Genomic DNA, 22,224 nt, shown 5'->3' with positions numbered 1-22,224 from the left:
CCGGCTGGATATTTGCATCTTTTCTGTCCCCTGGAGGGTGGACACGGGGACACTCATAGGGTCAGGGACTGTTTGGGTACCAGGGAGCTCCTGGGACCGTATGGTTTTGTACATTGGAAATGAAAATCAGGAGTGAGCCCACTTTTTTACAGGACCCCATGGAAATGGGTGCGTTTATACAGCTAAGCCAATTTTGGGTTGGATTCTGGTCTGAGGGTCACCCCTGTTGAGCACCTCTGAGGTTGATCCTTGAACAACATAGGGTTTAGGAGTGCCGACCCCCACCCCCAGCCGCTGAAATCCAAGTATAACATTTCACTCCCGCAAGTTTAACAACGAATAGTCTACTGTTGACCAGAAGCTTTTCCCCAAAACATAAATAGGTGGTTAACTCAGCGATTTTCAACCTTTTTTGTACATTGTTTCATCTTATGACACACTAAAACTAATTACTAAAATTCTGCAGCACACCAAAAATATACTATATTTTTTGCTGATCTGACCAAAAAAAAAAAGTATACTTTTGATTCATTCACGCCAGACGGCTATTGTTGTATTGGCAGTTGTCATTCTTTTATTTGACAATCTAAGGGAAAGGAGCTCAGTGCCCCTGACTAAATAGTCAGGTAGCCCATGTCTGAAAAATTCTTGTGGCACACCAATTGAAAATCGCTGGGTTAACACATATTTTGTATGTTATATGTATTATATAATGTAGTCTTACAATAAAGTGAGAGAAAAATGGTATTGAGAAAATCATAAGGAAGAGAAAATACATTTATAGTATTTTTTAAATCCGCCTATAAGTGGATCCACGCAGTCCAAACCTGTGTTGTCCAGGGGACAACTGCATATACCAGCTCAGGACTAAGGTTGAATACGGTACTGTGTGCAGTGTGCGAAGGCTCTGACCCACACCGCCTGGGTCCGAGTTCTGTCTCCTCCTTGGGGGATTAGAGCCTGGTTTTCTCATTCGTCAAATGGGGACAACAGTAGTATCTACCTCAGAAGATTGTTATTCCAAGGATTAAACGAGATAGTTTATGCAAAATGTTTTGTACGATGCTGGCACATAGCAAGCACACAATGTGTGTGAGTGAAAGAAATGAAACAAGTGCCGTCCTCGTTTTTCAGCTAAAACACCGAGGCCTGGAGAGAGAAAGCACATCACAGCTAGCAAGGCCAGAGCTGAAATTCCCAAACCAGTCTGTCTCTCCCCATTCTCCTGCACATACATGTGAGATGGCCTTGTGTGTTCTCCGCGTTCTCCCACATGGTCTTATTCAAATGTGTATCAATTCTGTGTTGAACTTTGTAGAAGACTATCAATTCCATTAACGCCGTCCTCTACAGCCAGGGAGAGGAGACACCTTTAGCTGATAGCTATTCCCCCACGTCCCATCCATCCATTACCTACCTGTTCTTCCAATAGTTCCCCCTCAGTGACCCCTCTCTGAATATTCTATTGCGTGCGGATCTCTTTTTCCTCTGAAATAGTACATATTCTGACAAGGCATCACGTTTGTTGTGGCATCTCTTCTGCTTTTTGACTTTTTCACACATCAATGTCTTGATTTTCGAAGTAAAACATGAGCTCTTGAAACTCATAAGGGAGAGAAAATACATTTATAGTATTTTTTTTAGATCCACCTGAAGCGTTTGGATGGCGTTCTACCAGAGCATTTCACACAGGACCGTGTACACGGACCACTCAATACATTTCTGATTGATTGCAATGCAGACATTTAGCTGATTATCTCAATGTTCTATTAACATGGTGAGATGCAATTTAGATGTAAATACATTTTTATATAGGTACATTTGGTATTATGATCATTTAATCCACACAGAATTTCTGAGCTTGTTACAACACTCTAAAAGTATTATTTTTTTCCTGATTGAGAAAAAGATACATATTAATTGCACAAAACTTTGATAATAAGAGATAGTATCAAGAATTAAATAAAACATCATCCACAATCCCAATACCTAGATTTGTTAACATTTAGGCATATTTTTCCCATTTCTCCCTTTTGAACAAAGTATATTGAAATAAAATCCCTAATTTTCATAAATTTATATTCATGAATAAATTTATATTTTATATTCAGAATTATTGTCCATGAACTATTCTGGATTTGGTGAACTGAATGAGGTGATTTAGGGAGAGTTATTACTAAACTAATATGATAGACAAAATGCTTAATGACCTAGAGTGTTCTTTCTTTACAAATTTTCATTCTGTTGTTGTTATTGTTAATCCTCACCCGAGGATATTTTTTCAATTGATTTTTAGAGAGAGTGGAAGGGAAGGAGAGAAGCAGAGAGAGAGAAACATTGATGTGAGAGAGACACATCAATTGGTTGCTTCCAACACACACCCCAACCAGGGCTGGGGATCCAGCCTGCAACCGAGGTACGTGCTCTTTTTTTTTTTTTTTTCTTTTACTCAGATTTTTTTTTATTCCAATTATATTGCACTTGCTTTTTACACTTAGTATTACATTATCACCATTTCTCATGTCATTAAAAATCCTTTATAAATAACATTTTAATAACTATGTAATATTGGATCCTGTGATTTTTCCACTGAAATTTTTTTTTTGGATCATTTATTTATTTATTTATTTATTTTATTGCGGTATTATATGTGTACATATCTTACCATTACCCCCCCACCCCACACCCACACATGCCCTCACCCCCCAGAGTTTTGCGTCCATTGTTTATGCTTATATGCATGCATACAAGTCCTTCGTTTGATTTCTTATCTACCCCCCCTCTCCCTAACTTTCCCCCTGTAATTTGAAAGTCTGTTTGTTGCTTTAATGTCTCTGTAACTATCTTTTTGTTCATCAGTTTATAATGTTCTTTATTGTCCATAAATGAGTGAGATCATGTGGTATTTTTCTTTCATTGACTGGCTTATTTCACTTAGTATAATATTCTCCAATTCCATCCAGGTTGCTGCAAATGATGAGAATTCCTTCTTTTTTATGGCAGCATAGTATTCCATTGTGTAGATGTACCACAGTTTTCTGATCCAGTCATCTGCTGACGGGCACCTAGGCTGTTTCCAAATCTTAGCTATTGTAAATTGTGCTGCTATGAACATGGGGGTGCATATATCCTTTCTGATTGGTGTTTCTAGTTTCTTTGGATATATTCCCAGGAGTGGGATTACTGGGTCAAATGGGAGTTCCATTTTCAGTTTTTTGAGGAAACTCCATACTGTTCTCCACAGTGGCTGCACCAGTCTGCATTCCCACCAGCAGTGCACGAGGGTTCCTTTTTCTCCGTATCCTCGCCAACACTTGTCGTTTGTTGATTTGTTGATGATAGCCATTCTGACAGGTGTGAGATGGTACCTCATTGTTGTTTTGATTTGCATCTCTCGGATAATAAGTGACTCTGAGCATGTTTTCATGTGTCTCTTGGCCTTCCTTCTGTCTTCTTTTGAAAATATTCTGTTTAGGTCCGTTGCCCATTTTTTTATTGGATCATTTATCTTCCTTTTATTAAGTTGCATAAGCTGCCTGTAGATGTTGGAGATTAAACCTTTATCAGTGCTAGCATTTGCAAATATGTTCTCCCATGCAGTGGGCTTTCTTGTTGTTTTGTTGATGGTTTCTTTTGCTGTAAAAAAGCTTTTTATTTTGATGTAGTCCCATTTGTTAATTTTCTCTTTAGCTTCCATTGCCCTAGGGGCAGTGTCAGTGAAAAAGTTCTTTTGGCATATGTCTGAGATTTTGTTGCCTGTGGATTCCTCTAGTATTTTTATGGTTTCCCGTCTTATGTTTAAGTCCTGTATCCATTTTGAGTTTATTTTTGTGTATGGTGTAAGTTGGTGATCTAGTTTCATTTTTTTGCATGTGTGTGTCCAATTTTCCCAACACCATTTATTGAAGAGACTGTCTTGATTCCATTGTATGTTCATGCCTCCTTTGTCAAATATTAATTGAGCATAGTGGTTTGGGTCGATATCTGGATTCTCTATTCTGTTCCATTGATCTATATGTCTGTTCTTGTGCCAGTACCAGGCAGTTTTGAGAACAGTGGCTTTGTAATACAGCTTGAAATCTGGTATGGAGATCCCTCCTACTTTATTCTTCTTTCTAAGGATTGCTGTGGCTATTCGGGGTCTTTTTTTATTCCAGATGAATTTTTGGAGAGTTCTTTCTAGGTCTGTGAAATATGCTGTTGGTATTTTGATGGGGAGTGCATTGAATCTGTAGATTGCTTTGGGTAGTATGGACATTTTAATGATGTTGATTCTACCAATCCATGAACATGGTATGTTCTTCCATCTGTTTACGTCTTCCTCTATCTCTTTTTTCAGTGTCCTGTAGTTTTCCGCGTATAGGTCTTTTACCTCCTTAGTTAAGTTTATTCCTAGGTATCTTAATTTTTTTGGTGCGATGGTAAATGGGATTTCTTTTTTAGTCTCTCTTTCTTTAAGTTCACTATTGGTGTATAGAAATGCCATAGATTTCTTGGCGTTAATTTTGTATCCCGCTACATTGCTGAATTCATTTATTAAGTCTATTAGTTTTTTGATGGAATCTTTTGGGTTTTTTACGTACAATATCATGTCATCTGCAAATAAGGACAGCTTCACTTCTTCTTTTCCAATTTGGATGCCTCTTATTTCTTCTTCTTGCCTAATTGCGGTAGCTAATACTTCCAGTACTATGTCAAACAGGAGTGGTGAGAGTGGGCATCCCTGTCTTGTTCCTGTTCTTAGGGGAAATGGTTTTAGTTTTTGCCCATTGAGTATGATGTTTGCTGTGGGTTTATCATATATAGCTTTTATTATGTTGAGGTATGATCCTTCTATTCCCACCTTGTTGAGAGTTTTTATCAAGAAAGGGTGTTGGATTTTGTCAAATGCTTTTTCTGCATCTATTGATATGACTATGTGGTTTTTATCTCTCAATTTGTTTATGTGATGTATCACATTTATTGATTTGCGGATATTGTACCATCCTTGCATTCCTGGGATAAATCCTACTTGGTCATGATGTATGATCTTTCTGATGTATTGCTGGAGCCGATTTGCTAGGATTTTGTTGAGAATTTTGGCATCTATGTTCATGAGGGATATTGGTCTGTAATTCTCTTTCATTGTGATGTCTTTATCTGGTTTTGGTATTAGGGTGATGCTAGCTTCATAGAAGGAGCCTGGAAGTGTTCCTTCCTCTTGAATTTTTTGGAATAGTCTGAGGAGGATAGGTTTTAGTTCTTCCTTGAAAGTTTGGTAAAACTCTCCTGTGAAGCCGTCTGGCCCCGGGCTTTTGTTTGCCGGAAGCTTTTTGATGACTGCTTCAATTTCTTCCATAGTTATTGGCCTGTTGAGCTGTTTAGATTCTTCCTGATTGAGTTTTGGAAGGTTGTATTTGTCTAGGAATATGTCCATTTCCTCCAGGTTGTCCAGTTTGTTGGAATAGAGTTGTTCGTAGTATTTTGTAACAATCCTTTGTATTTCGTCAGGGTCTGTTGTTATTTCACCTCTTTCATTTCTGATTTTGTTTATTTGGGTCCTCTCTCTTTGCTTCTTGGTGAGCCTGGCTAGAGGTCCATCAATCTTGTTCATCTTTTCAAAGAACCAGCTCTTGGTTTTGTTGATCTTTTGTATTGTTTCTTTGGTCTCTATGTCGTTTATCTCCGCTCTGATCTTTATTATTTCTTTCCTTCTGCTTACACTGGGCTTTTCTTGTTGCTCTCTCTCTAACTCTTTGAGTTGTTTGGTTAGGTAATTTATTACCATTGTTTCTTGTTTTTTGCAGTAGGCTTGTAGAGCTATGAACTTCCCTCTCAGGACTGCTTTCGCTGTGTCCCATAGATTTTGGATTGTTGTGTTTTCATTGTCATTTGTTGCCATGATGTTTTTTATTTCTTCCTTGATGTCTTTGGTAACCCAGTCATGGTTTAATAGCATGCTGTTTAGTCTCCATGTGTTTGATTTCTTTGGGTTGTTTTTATTGTAGTTGATTTCCAGTTTTATGCCACTGTGATCTGAGAAGAAGCTTGATATGATTTCTATCTTCTTGAATTTGGAGAGACTTTGCCTATGTCCTAACATATGGTCTATCTTTGAAAATGTCCCATGTGCACTTGAGAAGAATGTATATTCTGTGGCTTTGGGGTGAAATGTTCTGAAGATGTCGATTAATTCCATCTGGTCTAGTGAGACATTTAGGATTGATGTTTCTTTGCTGATTTTTTGTTTAGAGGATTTGTCCAATGGTGATAGTGGGGTATTGAAGTCTCCTACTATAATTTTATTGCTGTCAATCTCTCCTTTGATATCTTCCAGGAGTTTTTTAATGTATCTCGGTGCTCCTGTGTTGAGTGCATATATGTTTACCAGAGTTATTTCTTCTTGTTGGATTTCTCCTTTTAGTATTATGAAGTGGCCTTCATTATCTCTTGTTATGTCCTTCACTTTGAGATCTAATTTGTCAGATATAAGTATTGCTACCCCAGCTTTTTTTTCATTTCCATTCGCCTGGAAAACCTTTTTCCATCCCTTTATTCTCAGTCTGTATGCGTCCTTTTTTTTGAGGTGGGTTTCCTGTAGACAGCAGATATATGGGTTTTGTTTTCTTATCCAATCTGTCACCCTGTGTCTTTTGATTGGGGCATTCAATCCATTTACATTTAAAGTTATTATTGATAGGCACTTATTTGTCACCATTTTTATTCTATACCCCTGTGTTCCTTCTTTGCTTCCTATTTCTTTCTTTCTTTCTTTCTTTTTTTTTTTTTTTTTTTTTTTTTTTTACAGCAGACCCTTTAGCATTTCTTTCATTGCTGGTTTGGTGGTGATAAACTCCCTTAGCCCTTTTTTGTCTGTGAAGCTCCTGATTTCACCTTCAATTTTGATTGATAGCCTTGCTGGGTACAGTATTCTTGGATTGAGACCCTTCCTTTGCATGACTTTGTATATTTCATTCCATTCCCTTCTGGCTTGATGAGTTTCTGTTGAGAAATCAGTTGCTAGTCTGATGGGGGTTCCTTTGAATGTAACTGTCTGTCTCTCTCTGGCCGCTTTTAAGATTCTTACTTTGTCGTTGGTGTTTGCCAACTTAATTATAATGTGCCTTGGCATCGGTCTTTTGGGGTTCATTTTGCTTGGAACTCTGTGAGCTTCTTGGATTTGTGTGGGTTTTTTCTTCCCTATATCAAGGAAGTTTTCTGTTATTATTTCTTCTAACAGGTTTTCTATTCCTTGCTCCGTTTCCTTTCCTTCTGGTACCCCTATTATCCTTATGTTGTTTTGTTTTGTGTTGTCCCGAAGTTCCCTTAGGCTCTCCTCATGCTTTCTAATTTTTGTTTCTAGAAGCTGTTGTAATTGGGTATTTTTTTCCATCTTGTCTTCTAGCTCACTTATGCGGTCCTCTGCTTCTTCTAGTCTACTCTTGATGCTTTCTATTGAGTTCTTTACAGCAGCGATGTCATTTTTCATTTCTTCTTGGTTCTTCTTCATTTCCACTTGGTTCTTACTCATATTGTCGAATTTGTCTTCCATCCTTTTCAGCCACCTTATGACCATTTCTCTGAATTCTTTCTCTGATAGGTTGTTTGCCTCTAGTTCGTTTACTTCCTTTTCTGGTGATGCCTGCTTCTCTTTCCTGGGGGGGCTAATTCTTTGTTTCCCCATGGTCTCTCTTCTCCGGATGTCTGGTTATATAGTTCTCTCTCTCCGGCGTTGATTTAAAGGTACAAAATACAACACAACCAGGCACAACCCACAAGGCACTAAACAGAATTGTATTCACGATATTAATAACCTCCAATAAAGGTAACCACCAGAGAAAGACAAATTAGGGAATAGGAGTGGAAGAGGGAGAGTAAAAAGAAAGAACAACAAAAAAAAAGAGTGTGAATCTGAACTTGGGAGAAGAGCAGAAAGAAAAAAGAAAAGAAAAATGAGTAAGAAAGGCAAGAACAATACTAAGAGAGAAAAGGGGAACAAACTATATATAAGGGGAGTAGACTCCACTAGAACAACCACTAATCCCAGCAAATTCCAGCAACACGAGCCTGGAGATTAATACAAACTGCAACAGCAACTAATATCAAGTGAGGCAAGGGAAAACAAAAGTAATAAAAAAAACAAAAACAAAGCAAACAATAGAACCAACCAAACAAACAAAAAGTATAATCAAAACAATCTCATAAAAAAGCATAAAAATTCAATCTAATCAACATTCAAGCAAACAACAACAAAAGGCCAGAGAAAAAAATAATTTTTTTAAGGGGAAAGGTTAGGAGGAGAGTGATGGCAAAATGTTAGCGTTGAGATAGGGTAAGGGAAAGATGCAAATAGAATGTAGGACACTAATCCCAAAATAAAAGAAAGAGAAAATCTAATGACATTTAAAAAAATAAAAATAAAATAATAGCAATAATAATGCTGATTGAAAATAAAAATGTAATAATTAAAAAGGTGAAAATCGAGGAAAAAGAAAAAAAATTTTTTTCTTAAGTAAAAGATGCAAAAAATGAAAATAAAAAATTAGAATAAAAAAATTGAAAAAAAAATGAAAAAAGAATTAAAAATTAAAAAATAGGAAGACTAAAATGTGCAGTAGCGGCTGTCATTCACTTCCTCTTTTATTCTGTTTGGTATGCCTGTTTCCCAGTCTGGGCGGTATTTCAGTTCAGCTTCGTTCCTCTGCTCCTCCGTGTTGTAAGCCAGTCCTGCTTTTTAAGCCGGCCGTGTCTTAATTTCTCGTATTTATTTTTGATTACACCAGAGACAATTAGCGTTTCAGCCCCTGGGTGGCAGTGTTTCTGAATTGACTTCTGGGCCTCTCTAGCTTTTTTTTTTTTTTCCCCTCTATGGCACTCACTACCGGTTTGTGGAGGTGTGTGCCTCACAGCTGCCTCTCCGATGGTCACACCTAGCTCTGTTTCCAGGTTCCGAAAAAACAACTTCCCCTGCAGTCTTTCAGGGTTTTTCCACCTGGGCTTTCCTATGCGTTGGGCTTAGTAAGCAGAGTCGGAAAGAGCCCAAGTGTGCGGACAGTGGGTCTGTGCGCCAGACTAAGGAGCCCGCACTCCTTTGAAAATTCTTAGTCTGATCCTCCTCGTCAGATTAAAATGAGTTGATTTTAAGAGGTCACTTCAGTTAGCAACTCAGAGGACCCCCTTCCACATTCAGGGATCACGGCAGCTCCAACTGCCGCCGGTTTTTCTAGGCACAGACCTCCCGGTTCCCGCCGGTCCCGCGGCTCGCGCGCTTCCCTCCCACCTCGGGGATTAGAAACCACACCTTATTTCAGGCGAAATCTGACCTTTCCGTGGTTCAGTGAAGGGTTCCTTTGAATCCGAATGTTTGCGCCGATAGGGGACCGGTGTTCTGGTGCTCGCAGCTGTTCAGTGTTTGCAGTTGTCGCGGAAAGTCAGGTTTCCAATAAAATCCTCCTTTCCTTGCAAGATGGCGAGGCGCCCGGTGAGCCCGCAGCTCCGGGAGGGAACCCAGCCCCTGTCAATGCTGTCTCTATGTGGTCTCCACTATGTCCTTGGTTATCAGGGTTCTCTCCAACTAGTCTTCAATTGATTTTTCAGGAAGTTTTTCTGTATTTTAGTTGTAATTCCAGTTTGGTCCTGGGAGAGTGTCAGTGTAGCTTCCACTTAATCTGCTGCCATCTTGGAATCCGCCCCCCCCCCCCCCCCCCCAGGTACGTGCTCTTGACGGGAATCGAATCTGAGACCCTTCAGTCTGAGGGTCGATGCTCTAACCACTGAGCAACCAGCCAATGCAAATTTTCATTCTTTTTAGGTTTACTTGTTGTGATCACATTGTATGTAGCAAAATATAGCTGTATTGTACTTTTTCACAAAACAGACTTCTTCCCCAGATTTATTCTTCCTAAACATAATTGTAAATGTCTGCAACATTCCATTCTATACCTGTTTTAGCCCATCTTGACTGTTATTATTTTTTCCAGATACATTTTAGAATAATTTTAAATTATCAAAAATTCTCACTGTAATTTTGATTGGAATTAAATTAAACCAAGAAATCAACTTCAATTTGATTTTATTTTTAGCCTTCTAGTTTTCCAATCTGAAACATGTCTTTCTATTAGTTTAAGTCTTTTAGATTTCTCAGTAAATTCCTATTATTTTCTTCAAAATAACTTTCTTATAATTAAAATTATTCTTAGATATATCTATTGTGATGGTTGTTAAGGCTCATGGATGCCCATCCCCCCAATTCTATTTTCTAACTGGCTGTTACTGGAAAAATAGAAAGAGTAGCTGGGAATTTTAGAATATTTATCATGCCCTTAGGTCTTCCCTGAGCAGTCTTATTAATTTCACTAGTTTTTCAATAGATTCTTTTGGGATTTTTAGGTATAAAATCACATGTTTTGCAAATAAGAATGAATTTGACTTCTCCTTGCCCCAAACTATACTTTCATTTCCTTCATGCATCAGTTATTAGCTCAAGCTCCATTGCCAGCCCACCAGGGCACAAAGCCCCATTGATTCTTCTCATTATCTTGAGCAAGTACTTAACTTCTCTGTGTCTTACTTTTGTCCTCTGTAAAATAGAAATAATAATATATCTACCTTTAGGGTAGTTATGTGAATTGGATGAGTTAATATATGTAAGTGTCTGACACATAGGACATGCTCAATAAATATTCAATATCCTTATTATCATAGATTGAAAGTTGGAGGAACTTCAAACTTCCAGGAATTAGAATTTCCAGGACTAACTTTTTAAAAAAATGGTTATAGCAGACATCCTTGTTCTCAAATAACTGCTAAAATATTTTACCATTTGGTAAGAAGTTGATTATTGGTACAGAAGAGATATTCTTTGTTAGACTAAGAAACAATACTCCTATTTTTATTGTATAACTTAAAAATAAGAAATGAGCATTCAATTTTATAAAATGTTTTTTGGCATTTACTGAGATCACTATTTTAAATTTTGATTTACTGATGCTGTATTTATATTATATAAAAGGCCGTTCCTTGTAATGATTGAGAGTTAGGCTGTGAAGTCAGATGGGCTTGAGTTTAAAACTTGACTCTTCCAGAGGGGAGACCAGACAAGTTGCTCAACCTCATTCAGCCTGGTGTCCTTGTCTAGAAAATGGCGATAATGTCTGTTTTTGTAGAGCAAGAGGATAAAAGCACACAGAAAATACTCACCATTCATTTTCATCATTGTAGTAACTGAATCCTGGACATCCCTGGACTAACTTCTTGATATCTATGTATATAAAAGCCTAAGTGACCATTACAACCAATCGACTGAATGACCGACCGGTCAACTGGTCACTATAACACACACTGACCACCAGGGCAGACGCTCAATGCAGGAGCTGCCCCCTGGTGGTCAGTGCACTCCCACAGCCACCTCCCATGGCTGGCCAACCTCCTGCAGTCCCTTCCCCCAGCTGGCCAACCTCCCATGGTCCCTCCCTGCCCAACCCGCCCCACTGGCCAGCCAACCTTCCACGGTCTCTCTCCCAAGCCGGCCCCGATCAGGACTGGGCGAGACAGCCCCAATCAGCCCCAATCGCCAGCCAGGCCGAAGGACCCCACTGTGCACAAATTCATGCACCGGGCCTCTAGTTATTATATATTTACTTCTGCATTCGTAAGTGAGATGATCCTGGACAGTTTTCCATCTTTTTGCCCTGGATTTGCTTTTGTAGCATAAGAATCACATGTTCCTTAAAAGTTTAAAATAACTCATTTGTAAAACTAGTATATAGACACCAAGTTTTAGTAGATAATTCTAGTAATGCTTTTAATTTCTAAACAATAATAGCTGTCATTTATTGGATGCTTATTACTATATGACAAAAGCTATAATGACTGCTGCACACATCTCATCTTATTTCATCCTCAGAAGTAGGTGTCAATTATATTCACCTCAGAATCAGTTATTATTGTTCCCATCTTACAGATCAGAAAGTTGAGGCTTTGAGAGGATAAACAGCTAGACCAAGCTCTTGCAGAGAATGAGCTGGGGTGTGAACCCAGGCTGTCTGACTCCAAGTTACCTACCTGCCTTTAGCGGCAAGATACCATGCTGCTTCCCAAACCTCTTTCTTGTCTTTTTGTTTCGGTTTTTATCCCTTTAAGTTTTCTGTGCCTACGGCATCAGTTTTGCTAGTTTATAGTTTTTTAGGAAATCATTAATTTTACTGAGTTTTTTTAATCCCTTAGTAGTCTCACAATTTTTATCTCTGTTTCTGTGGTTATATTCATTCATTATTAGTTCAGTTTACTTATGTTTTCTCCCTTTCTTGATTATTCAAAACTGTATATTAAATTAGGAGAAAATGTCTATGTGGAGGAGGCTATGTAACATTATAAAATGGAAACAAAGGTTTTTTTTCTTTGAAAATATTCTCTTTCCACCTACCTTTGTTTCCCGTTTCCCGTCCTCTACCCTAGCCTTTAAAGAACAGAACGCTTAAGGATAGAAAGACTCTCAGGGGTACTTTGTGGAGCCCTTAACTCAGCAGGGCCTGGACAGGACTTCTACCTGTCCCAGGTCACAGTTAGCAAGTGACAGCCAGGAGAAGCCAGGCTCTCATCTTCCTGTCTCGTTTTCTTTCCACTATACCACACAACGTGTTATCGCTCCAATTATTAATCTCTTATCCTCACCCAAGGATATGTTTATTGATTTTTATTTTTATTTTTTAGAGAGAGAGGAAAGGGGGGCAGGGAGAGAGAGAGAGAAAGAAACATCAATGTGAGAGAGAAACATCGATCGGTTGCCTCCCATACATGACCAGGATACCATGCTGCTTCCCAAACTTCTTTCTTGTCTTTTTGTTTCAGTTTTGATCTAAGTTTTCTGTGCCTATGGCATCAGTTTTGCTAATTTATAGACCAAGATTGAACCCGAAACCTAGGTATGTGCCCTGACCAGGAATCGAACCCACGACCTTTTGGTGCACAGGATGATGCTCCAACTAACAGAGCCACCCAGCCAGGGCAAATTATTATTTCTTATTTGTTTGTTTGTTTGTTTGTTTGTTTTATTCCATTTTTTTCTTTTTTTTAATTTGTTTCTCTTGTTTGGGGCGAATTATTAATTTTTAAAACAATAAATTAATGAAGATTGCAAAGTAATCTTAATAAAAGCTTTAAAAATGTTAAAGCTACTTAATTTTAAAAGATTGCTATCAATCATCTTCCATTGTGCTCTCGCTTTAAACCACTTTCTGGAATGAGTATCCCAGGCGTCAGGCAGGAAGAGGCGTGACTTCATCCCTTCGCCCCTGACGGTTCGCTGCATTACTAGGAAGGCCCTGAGCGCTCCTTTACCAGCAGAAGGGGAAACAATGACGTGGACCCAGCCTAACCGGGGGTCTCAGGATTTCTACCAGGTCTGCAGGGAACAGAAGAAAAGCTCTCTGCCGAAGGGTGGACTTGAGGCGCCTGTGGGGTTACTGCAGTAGGGTGGGTCTGGGCGTCAAACTCAGTGACTGTGAAAGGGGGTGGGACAGTTCATCTACTGATGATGGAACGAGGTGTACCAGCTCTCACATGGTCCAGACAGTTTTCACCACATAATCACCTTAAATTGCTCATTTCCCAGGTGCTGGGTATGTGTGTGTGCAAGTGAGCAGATGTTTCTGCCGACTGCCTGACCAGCAGTCTGCAATTATACCCCAGGGAACAAGCTGCTCGTTGTGGTTAGGGGCCATTAGCCACTGAAATAATGACATCTGTCATAATGTTCATACCTCATCCTGTCCTGGATCTTATCTCCAAACTACTCAAAACGGATACCTAAGGTTCCTAAAATAGACCAACCCAATTTTAACAGCTCTGCGCTAGCCGCCATTATGGTGAATGTGTTAGGGTGAAAAATACCTAATAATTATTGAGTGTTTTCCTCATGCCTGGCATTGTAGAAAGTTCCGCCCTGGTCGGTTTGGCTCGGTGGATAGAGTGTCGGCCTGCGGACTGAAGGGTCCCAGGTTTCATTTCGGTCAGGGGCACATGCCCAGGTTGCGGGCTCGGCAGCCAATCAATGATTCTCTCTCTCCCGCTTCCTTCCTCTCTGAAATCAATAAAAATATTTTTTTTTAAAAAAGAAAGTTCTTTACGAACAGCATCATTAGCCAAGCCCACCCAGATACTATCTTTCTCCCCATATTACAGGTACAGAAACTGAGCCACTGACAAGTTCAGTAATTCACATCTAGCGGGGAACAAACCTTGATCCCATTTCATCCTGTTTGACTCTCACGCTGTATCCTGACACAGAGACTGCACCATTGGCTAGCAAGATGCTCATATACACTGAGTGGCCAGACTATTATGATCTCTGAACGCATAATAATCTGGCCACTCAGTGTATATCCTATATAATAAAAGGCTAATATGCAAATTGTCCCCTCGACCAGGAGTTTGACCAGCAGGCAGGCTGGCCAACCACCCATGTCCCCTCCCCCTGGCCAGGCTGGCCGGACCCCACCCATGCATGAATTCATGCACTGGGCCTCTAATACACACACACACACACACACACACACACACACACACACACACACTGAGTGGCCAGATTATTATGCTTTCAGAGATCATAATAATCTGGCCACTCAATGTATATTGAGATGATGCATTGAAGTCGAGGCAATCTAGTTTTGTGTTAGGAGCTAAATAAGGTATTGGGTCTAAAATAATGGAACATTTATTTAATGCAGTGATTCTCAACTGGGGGCAACAGCGCCTGCCTCAAGGGGGCATTTGGAAACATGTGGGGTCATATTTGTTCACTGTGGTTGCTGCACTGACCTGTCACATTGGTGGGCTCTCAGGATGCTAAATGCCCAGCAGTGTACAAAGCAGTTCCAGGCAACGAGGCACTGTCTGGCTCCAAACATCAGAGACGGCTAAGAAACACTGACAAAGTGGACTAGTAGGACTTTAAAATGATTCTATAAAAGTCAAGGATGGCAAACTCAAATGCCCTCAGGGATCAGCCAGGGGCTAAAGAGTACGTGTCCCTAAATCTTTAAAACACATCATCAAACAAAATAGCCTAGGCACCAGCTTTGGTCTGTGGACCCCAATTGAGCTTTTTAATGGTGTTTTTTCTAATCTCAAAAAATATTTATAATACATTAAATGAAGAGAAAAAGCTGCTAATTAGTATGATCCCATGTTTTAAAAAGATTGGAGATATATATATATATAAAGCCTTGGGTGTGATCAGGCCAGCAGGGGAGGGCAGTTGGGGGCAATCAGGCTGGCAGGGGAGCAGTTAGGGGTCGATCAGGCTGGCAGGCAGAAGCAGTTAGGGGCAATCAGGCAGGCAGTCAGGTGAATGGTTAAGAGCCAGAAGTCCGCCAAAACCGGTTTGGCTCAGTGGATAGAGCGTCGGCCTGCGGACTGAAAGGTCCCAGGTTCGATTCCGGTCAAGGGCATGTACCTTGGTTGCGGGCACATCCCCAGTAGGGGTTGTGCAAGAGGCAGCTGATCGATGTTTCTCTATCATCGATGTTTCTAACTCTCTATCCCTCTCTCTTCCTCTCTGTGAAAAATCAATAAAATATATTTAAAAAAAAAAAAGAAGAGCCAGAAGTCCCAGATTGTGAGAGGGATGTCCAACTGCTGGTTTAGGCCTGCAGGATTCGGGCCTAAACCGGCAGTCAGACATCCACCCAGGGGTCCCAGATTGGAAAGGGTGCAGACCGGGCTGAGGGACACCCCCCCCCATGCATGAATTTCACACACCAGGCCACTAGTATATATATATATATATATATATATATATATATATATATATATATTCACATTCACAAAGTATATCTTATAAAAATATATAGACAACTTCATGGAATAAAATTTAAGGTGATTTTATAAAATGCTTTGCTGATTTTATAAAATGCTTCTACTATAAATATCTATTCATTGTTTAATTTTTAATAAATAAAGGATAAGAGGAACCTTAAAAAATTTAAACTTTGATGTGGTATCAGAACCCAGCCCTGATATCTTTCTGGCCACCCACTTTGACGGGAGAAGGAGAACGATTTCTGTGATTAAGGACAAATGAGACATTCAACATGAAGTAAATCAATACCAAAGCATTAGAGCCTGGCCTGGGTGGCTCAGTGTTTGAGTATCAACCCATGTACCAGGAGGTTATGGTTCGATCCCCAGTCAGAGCACATGCCCGGGTTGCGGGATCAATCCCCAGTGTGGGGCGTGCAAGAGGCAGCCAATCGATGATTCTCTCTCGTCATTGATGTTTCTCTCTCTCTCCCTTCCTCTCTCTGAAATCAATAAAAAGATATATTTTTTAAAATACCAAAGAGTGCCTTAAAAGTGGAACGCTGTTGATTTTGCAGACATACTGGCCTAGCTCCGGCTATTTGCCACAATCAAGCTCTCCTGGTCAAGTCCAGTCTTCCTTTCGCAGCTGCCCCAGAAATCAGTCCGGTACTGAAATTTGCATGAGAAATAAGTATCTGCACTAAAACGTATCTGTGCCCTTTTTCAATCAAGTCACCAAATCCTTCACGATCATAGTTTTTCCTGGAAAATCCCCTCTTGCTTTATCTCGAGCATTCCTGCGTTTTCTTTGCAGCATCTTAGTTCCGCGGTTTTCATTCCGTGCACAGTCACTTGGAGCTCTGGGAGAGGAGTGCAAATGGCCCCAAGCCGCTGACTTGCCCGAGGAGAACTGGGTTCACGTGAGGCCGGGAGTCCTGACCAGAGCTGCCTTGCCTCCTGCAGGTCTCCTGACGGGTCTGCTGGCGCCACTACTTGGAAACGAGGTGCCCAAGGTGGCTCCTCTCAAGTCTCTTCCTGCTGCACTGGGAAGCGCCTGAGCCCCACTCACAGCCCTAGGCCGCCCTACAGGAAGCTGGCCATGCTGACAGAGTGAGTGAGGTCCCACCAGGCTAACTGCTATAGCTGGCTTCCCAGGCCTCACTGTCCAGAGAGCAGACACACAGCCACACCAGAGGGCTGCCTCTGGCTCCGGGCGGAGATGGGTTTGCGGCTGTATTGGCATCTCTGTAACTTCTCACTCTGACCCCTCTCCTTTCCCAACAGAGACATGAAGCTCTGGCATGGCTTAGTGATCGCAGTCGTGTCCCTGGTCCTACAGGCCTGCCTCCTCGCAGCCATCTACTACTTACTCAGCAGACACATGGGTAACCGGCTCAGCATCTTCTCCCCTCCTAGCTACCCCCAGGGACAATTCCCAAGCCTGCAGCAAGGCCAGCTCCCTTTTGAGTCCCTGAGTATCACTTGCAAACCTTGAGGATTCGCTGGCCAAATGGCCCCTCATCCTGACCGGGTAGTTCCCCACTCTGACCCAACCTGTTTCTGGTTGGGAATCACGGCCCAGAGTCCTTCCACTACCTGGACCTTCTGCCTAGAGACAGGCTTCTGTAATGCTTGTGAGGGTGGCCTCATTGAACCTGGGCCTAATTAATTTTCTTCATCACCAGAAAGGACTGAACGTGAAGAAATGGCTTTGAATTGCTACAGAAGGCAGTATGGTTAGGTTAGACTAAGAGATCACCTTCAGTTCTTGAACTGCTTCACAATGGGGAGTAGAGAAGCTGTGTCCTGGGGATACATTACAATTACAAATGTTTCATAAAACATTTCTTTAGCTAAGGCAGGAGATTGGGCAGGATAATGTCATGAAGGTTTTTCCAGTAAAGGAAGTCGAGACTTCTCTTCATCCATTCATCCATCCATCCCTCTGTTCATTCATTCATTCATTCATTCATTCAATACAACAGGAAATAAACAAAAAAAAAAATCCCTGCCCTTAGGTAACTTACATTCCTTGGAGGTACAGACAACAAATAAGATAAGTAAAATACCTGGGTTGGATTATGGAAAATGCTAGGGAGGAAAAAAAGCAAGGCAAGGGATATGAATTGAGTGGTGGCCAGCATCCCTGAGATGCTGACATCCTATCCTATATAATAAAAGGCTAATATGCAAATTGACCGAACTGCAGAATGACGTGTCACTATGATGTGCACTGACCACCAGGGGGCAGACACTCAATGCGGGAGCTGCCCCCTGGTGGTCAGTGCACTCCCACAGGGGGAGCTCCACTCAGCCAGAAGCCAGGCTTACGGCTGGGGAGCACAGCAGTGGTGGCGGAAGCCTCTCCCGCCTCCACAGCAGCACTAGGAGTGGGCTAAGCTGGCAGTCAGACATCCCCCAAGGGCTCCTGGACTATGAGAGGGCACAGGCCAGGCTGAGGGACCCCCTCCCCGAGTGCACAAATTTCATGCACCGGGCCTCTAATTTAATTATAAACTTGAGGGAAGCTAGGAAGTGACCTGCACCTGTAAAGGCCCTGAGACTGGAGAGCATTTGGCACATCACAGCAGGAGCAGAGGCTGGGTGGCTGGAGCTGAGGAGGTGACGTGAGAGAAGGAGTGAGGCCATGGAGGTCCTTCAAGGTTGGGACTTTGGCTTTTTCTCCAAGTGAGATGAGGGGTGTCACAGTGGAGGGGACTGAGATTTGAAAAGATCCTTCTGATCGTTTTTCCCTAAGGAGAGTGCTGCTCAGAAATAGGAGTGCCTGCCCCAGGGAGCTTTCACTTTGGACTCTTGCTCTGTTCCCTCTAGCCAAAGAGAATGAACAGTTACTCAAAAGATCCAGGCTCTGGGCCCCCAAGCCCAGCCTTGCCCACCACCGCTCCCCTGCTGCACAGGAGACGAAGGAGACGAAGGAGACTGGGGCAGAGAGAAGCACCCCTGCGTGGGAGCCCCGTTACAGGAGTGAGTGACGGGTTTGGGGAAACACGGTCATAAAGTGTACTGTGCTCTGTCTAGACAGCCGGAGAGCCTCCCCGCAGCAGCCCACATCTGTCCCTGCCGCCCAAACCCAGCCCGGATTCCTCCCCGTCCCCCCCCCCCCCCGCCCCCCAGTAGAGGTTTCACTACCCTACCTTTTCCAGAAAGTCATTCACCCCGTCAGTGGGGCAGACCTTGTTGGGTGTGTGAGGGTCTAAGCTCTTTGTTAGGTTCGGTCACGTGTGAACGACTGCAGAGGGGGCTTGGGGACTGTTTCTGCTCCTGTCTCTGCAATACTGAGGCATCTTTTCTTCCACCTGGCCAGTTAGTGGTGGAGCCAATATTCTGACGGACTCCGCCTGCGTCCAGCTGTGGCTGGTGCTATGCATCCTGCCATCTGGCCAGTGTCATTGGCTGGTCCCAGAAGCTGAATCCGCCATACTCCCAGGGGCTCCGTCTTAGATCCTCATGGGTATCCGGGTACTTCAGTATAAATATGAGTCTTGCTGATGGTTCAAATGTATGCCTGCCTCTGGCAAATGGACCAACAGGCTCACCACCCTCTTGCTTTCTATCTCGGGGCTTGGGAGGCCCACCAGGTCCCTGCTGACACGGTGGAAATTGTTGCTTCTGCAGCATGACAATGACCCCTGGAGGAGCACCCTCCAGAGGCCATACTTTTTCCCATTGGTTTATCTCTTGATTGATTTGGGTTTGCTCCCTCCTTCCACTGTGATCTTCTGAGTTGGAGAGATCTGGTTGTCAGGCTTCCTAGCACTGAGCTAAGGCCTCGGGGCACATGGGGCCCAGAAGATGCCACTCAGAGTTTCAGCAGAATGGGAGAGGCACTGGCCTCGTCATGACCCCTGACCCTAAAGCTGCACCAGAACCTGGCCAGACTCAGAGGCCCTTCAGTTGCCAGGGAGCTCAGAGATCATCGTCCAATCCTCTTGGTTTATGGGGGACAAAACCAGGGCACAAAAATGGATGTGACCTGCCTGGAGTTAGGGACAGGTTAGACTAGAACCTGTGCCCATGACTTCTGAGGCCAGAGCTGTTTGCTTGGGGCACACTGTCTCAGCATGTCCCTGTTTACTGCACCCAAGCACAAGCAAGCCCATTAGCTTCAGGACAAACAGCAGCGCCTGGACTCCAGGCCATGTTCCTGCCTAACTTTGGAGGCTCTGTCTCCCTTCCCTTCTCTTTTTCTATCCCTCTTTCCCTTTTGGGAGCTCTTTATCTCTCTTCCCCGCTCCTCTTTGCATTGCTGGCTCTGCCTCTGTCTTTGTCCCATCCTCCCTTCCATGGTCTCTGTCCTCTCCTAACACCCTCCAGCCTTCTTTAGAAGAAGTTCTCTATTTCTCTCTAGATGACTGCAACACATCCTCAGAGAGCTCCGACACCTCGGACAGCGCCGGCCGCTCACCTCCCCCCAGCCAGGTAATGGACACTCCTGGCGATCCCAGCCCTCCATATGCAGCCTGGGGTCCGAGAACTCAGGCCACCGGGCTCCAGAGATGGGAGCAAGAAGGGAGGGGCTTTGTGAGTCACCGCAGCATCCTCAGGAGAGGGTGATTAGGCATTCACTCACAGCCCCTTGTCCACAGGGATCATCCAAGCAAAGTGGGTCCGAGTGGGCTGTAAAAATGGAAGTGCTGCCCAGCCAGTGTGGCTCAGTGGTTGAGCATTGACCCATGTACCAGGAGGTCGAGGTTAGATGCCTGGTCTGGGCACATGCCTGGATTACAGGCTCGATCCCTAGTAGGGGGCATACAGGAGGCAGCCAATGAACGATTCTCTCTCATCATTGATGTTTCTATCTCTTTCTCCCTCTCCCTTCCTCTCTCTCTGAAATCAGGCTCACCACCCCCCCCCCTTTTTTTTTTAAATGGGAGTGCTCATGGGAAGCCTCCTTCTCCCCATAGCCCAGTCCCTGGGCCACTGCTCTGAGTCCTGACCTCATTTGAATTGATTCTCTACATCTTTCTCCCTTAAACCCATGCATCCCCTGCAGACAGGAGGAACAAAGGCATTGGAAATCTTCCTCACTGCCCTGACCCAGCTCTCAGCCGTGACTGCCTGGGACCCAGCCTCCTTCTCATCCAGCCGGGTGCAAGCCTCTCTGAGTGAGAGTTTAGTCCTGGGGTCCTACCTCCTCCAGACATGGGAGGAGTCTTGACCTACACTTCTCTGCTCTTTTTCCCCAAGGCCACCAAGAAGGTGAATTACACACAAGTGGTCTTTCCAGCCACAGGAGGACTAGACAACGAATCCGCCCTGGACTATGAGGACATCGAGGACATGACAGATTATGTCAATATCAACCCAAAAAGCCACACACACAATCTCTGGACTTTTGTGAACCCTGCTGCCTCTGAGCCCGTGGAGTACTCCCAAGTGGCCATGTGACTTCTAGGGTCTGCCTTTCTAAATGGGGTCAAGTTCTCTACAAATTCTTGTACTTATTTTGTAGGGAATTACTTTCTGTTTTTGTGTGTGTGTTTTCTTAACAAAGCTTGGGAGAAAAAAATAGGCTGTATCTCAGCAAGAAAGGCTCAGATGGGAAGTTAGGAAGAGCTTCCAGGTTGAGTCTGAGCTCACTGAAGCAGATCAGTAGGGAAAGTCTCCATAGAAAATTGTTTTAAAAGATTTTAATCAGCTATAGTAGAGTCCTGTTTGGCAGCCTTACAATTAAATTAACCTTTGAGCTATTTAATTATTGGCAGTGAACAACTTCCTTAAAAGTTTTAAATAAAACGGCAACCACCAGTTCCTCTTTTCCTCTTGCCCAGCCCAGCATGTGTCCCTTTCTCAGAGCTGTGCTGCTGAGTAATCCTGCTTCGCCCTCAGAACTTTAAATAGTCCACTTAGAAAGCCCACTATCGCTCAACCTTTGAACTCACTGTTTCTTATGAACGAGAGATGACAAATACTGCCTGATAAACGTCAACCAGCATCACAATCTGTTACTACAAGAACAACGTCCCAAATTTAACCTAATAAAATCCAGTATCCATTCCTGGTTTGTTGTTTCCTTTTTAACCAATCCTATATAATAAAAGGGTAATATGCAAATCGACATAACGGCAGAATGACCAGTCGCTATAATTCACACTGATCAGCAGGGGGAAGATGCTCAATGCAGGAGCTGCCCCCGATCCAGGCCTGCCAGCCAACCTCTTGGTCCCTTCCCCCAGCTGGTAGGCTCCGATCGCCTAATGGAGAATGGGGAACCAGGGGTGGGTGGTGGCAGCTTTGGGCAGCACCAGGCCGAGGCTCCTGCCCCACTGGTCGCCCCACACACAGAGGGTGACCAGCGGCGGAGGGCAGGGCTGGCAAGTGGGTGGGAATGGTCAACCTCTGGGTCCCTCCCCCTGGCCGGCAGGCTCCAATCTCCTGATGGCAAACGGGGAACTGGGGGTTGGTGGGGGGGGAGGGGAGGAG

At 43.0% G+C, this 22,224-nt stretch overlaps 1 protein-coding gene across 1 annotated transcript; it reads left to right on the top strand.

Moving 5' to 3' along the window:
* Nucleotides 1–17,068: 17,068 nt before the first annotated feature.
* Nucleotides 17,069–21,189, top strand: RHEX (regulator of hemoglobinization and erythroid cell expansion; the record flags this gene model as incomplete). Its single annotated transcript, XM_079760345.1, has 4 exons — nt 17,069–17,165; nt 18,613–18,765; nt 20,150–20,220; nt 20,989–21,189. 4 exons carry the CDS (start codon nt 17,069–17,071, stop codon nt 21,187–21,189), a joined length of 522 nt encoding a protein of 173 aa, XP_079616471.1.
* Nucleotides 21,190–22,224: the final 1,035 nt, after the last annotated feature.

The sequence above is a fragment of the Cnephaeus nilssonii genome, assembly GCF_951640355.1.
Source record: "Cnephaeus nilssonii genome assembly, chromosome: 21".
Lineage (NCBI taxonomy): Eukaryota > Metazoa > Chordata > Mammalia > Chiroptera > Vespertilionidae > Cnephaeus > Cnephaeus nilssonii.
Note: the sequence above shows the minus strand (reverse complement) of the source record. Positions and strands in the feature narration are given on the sequence as shown.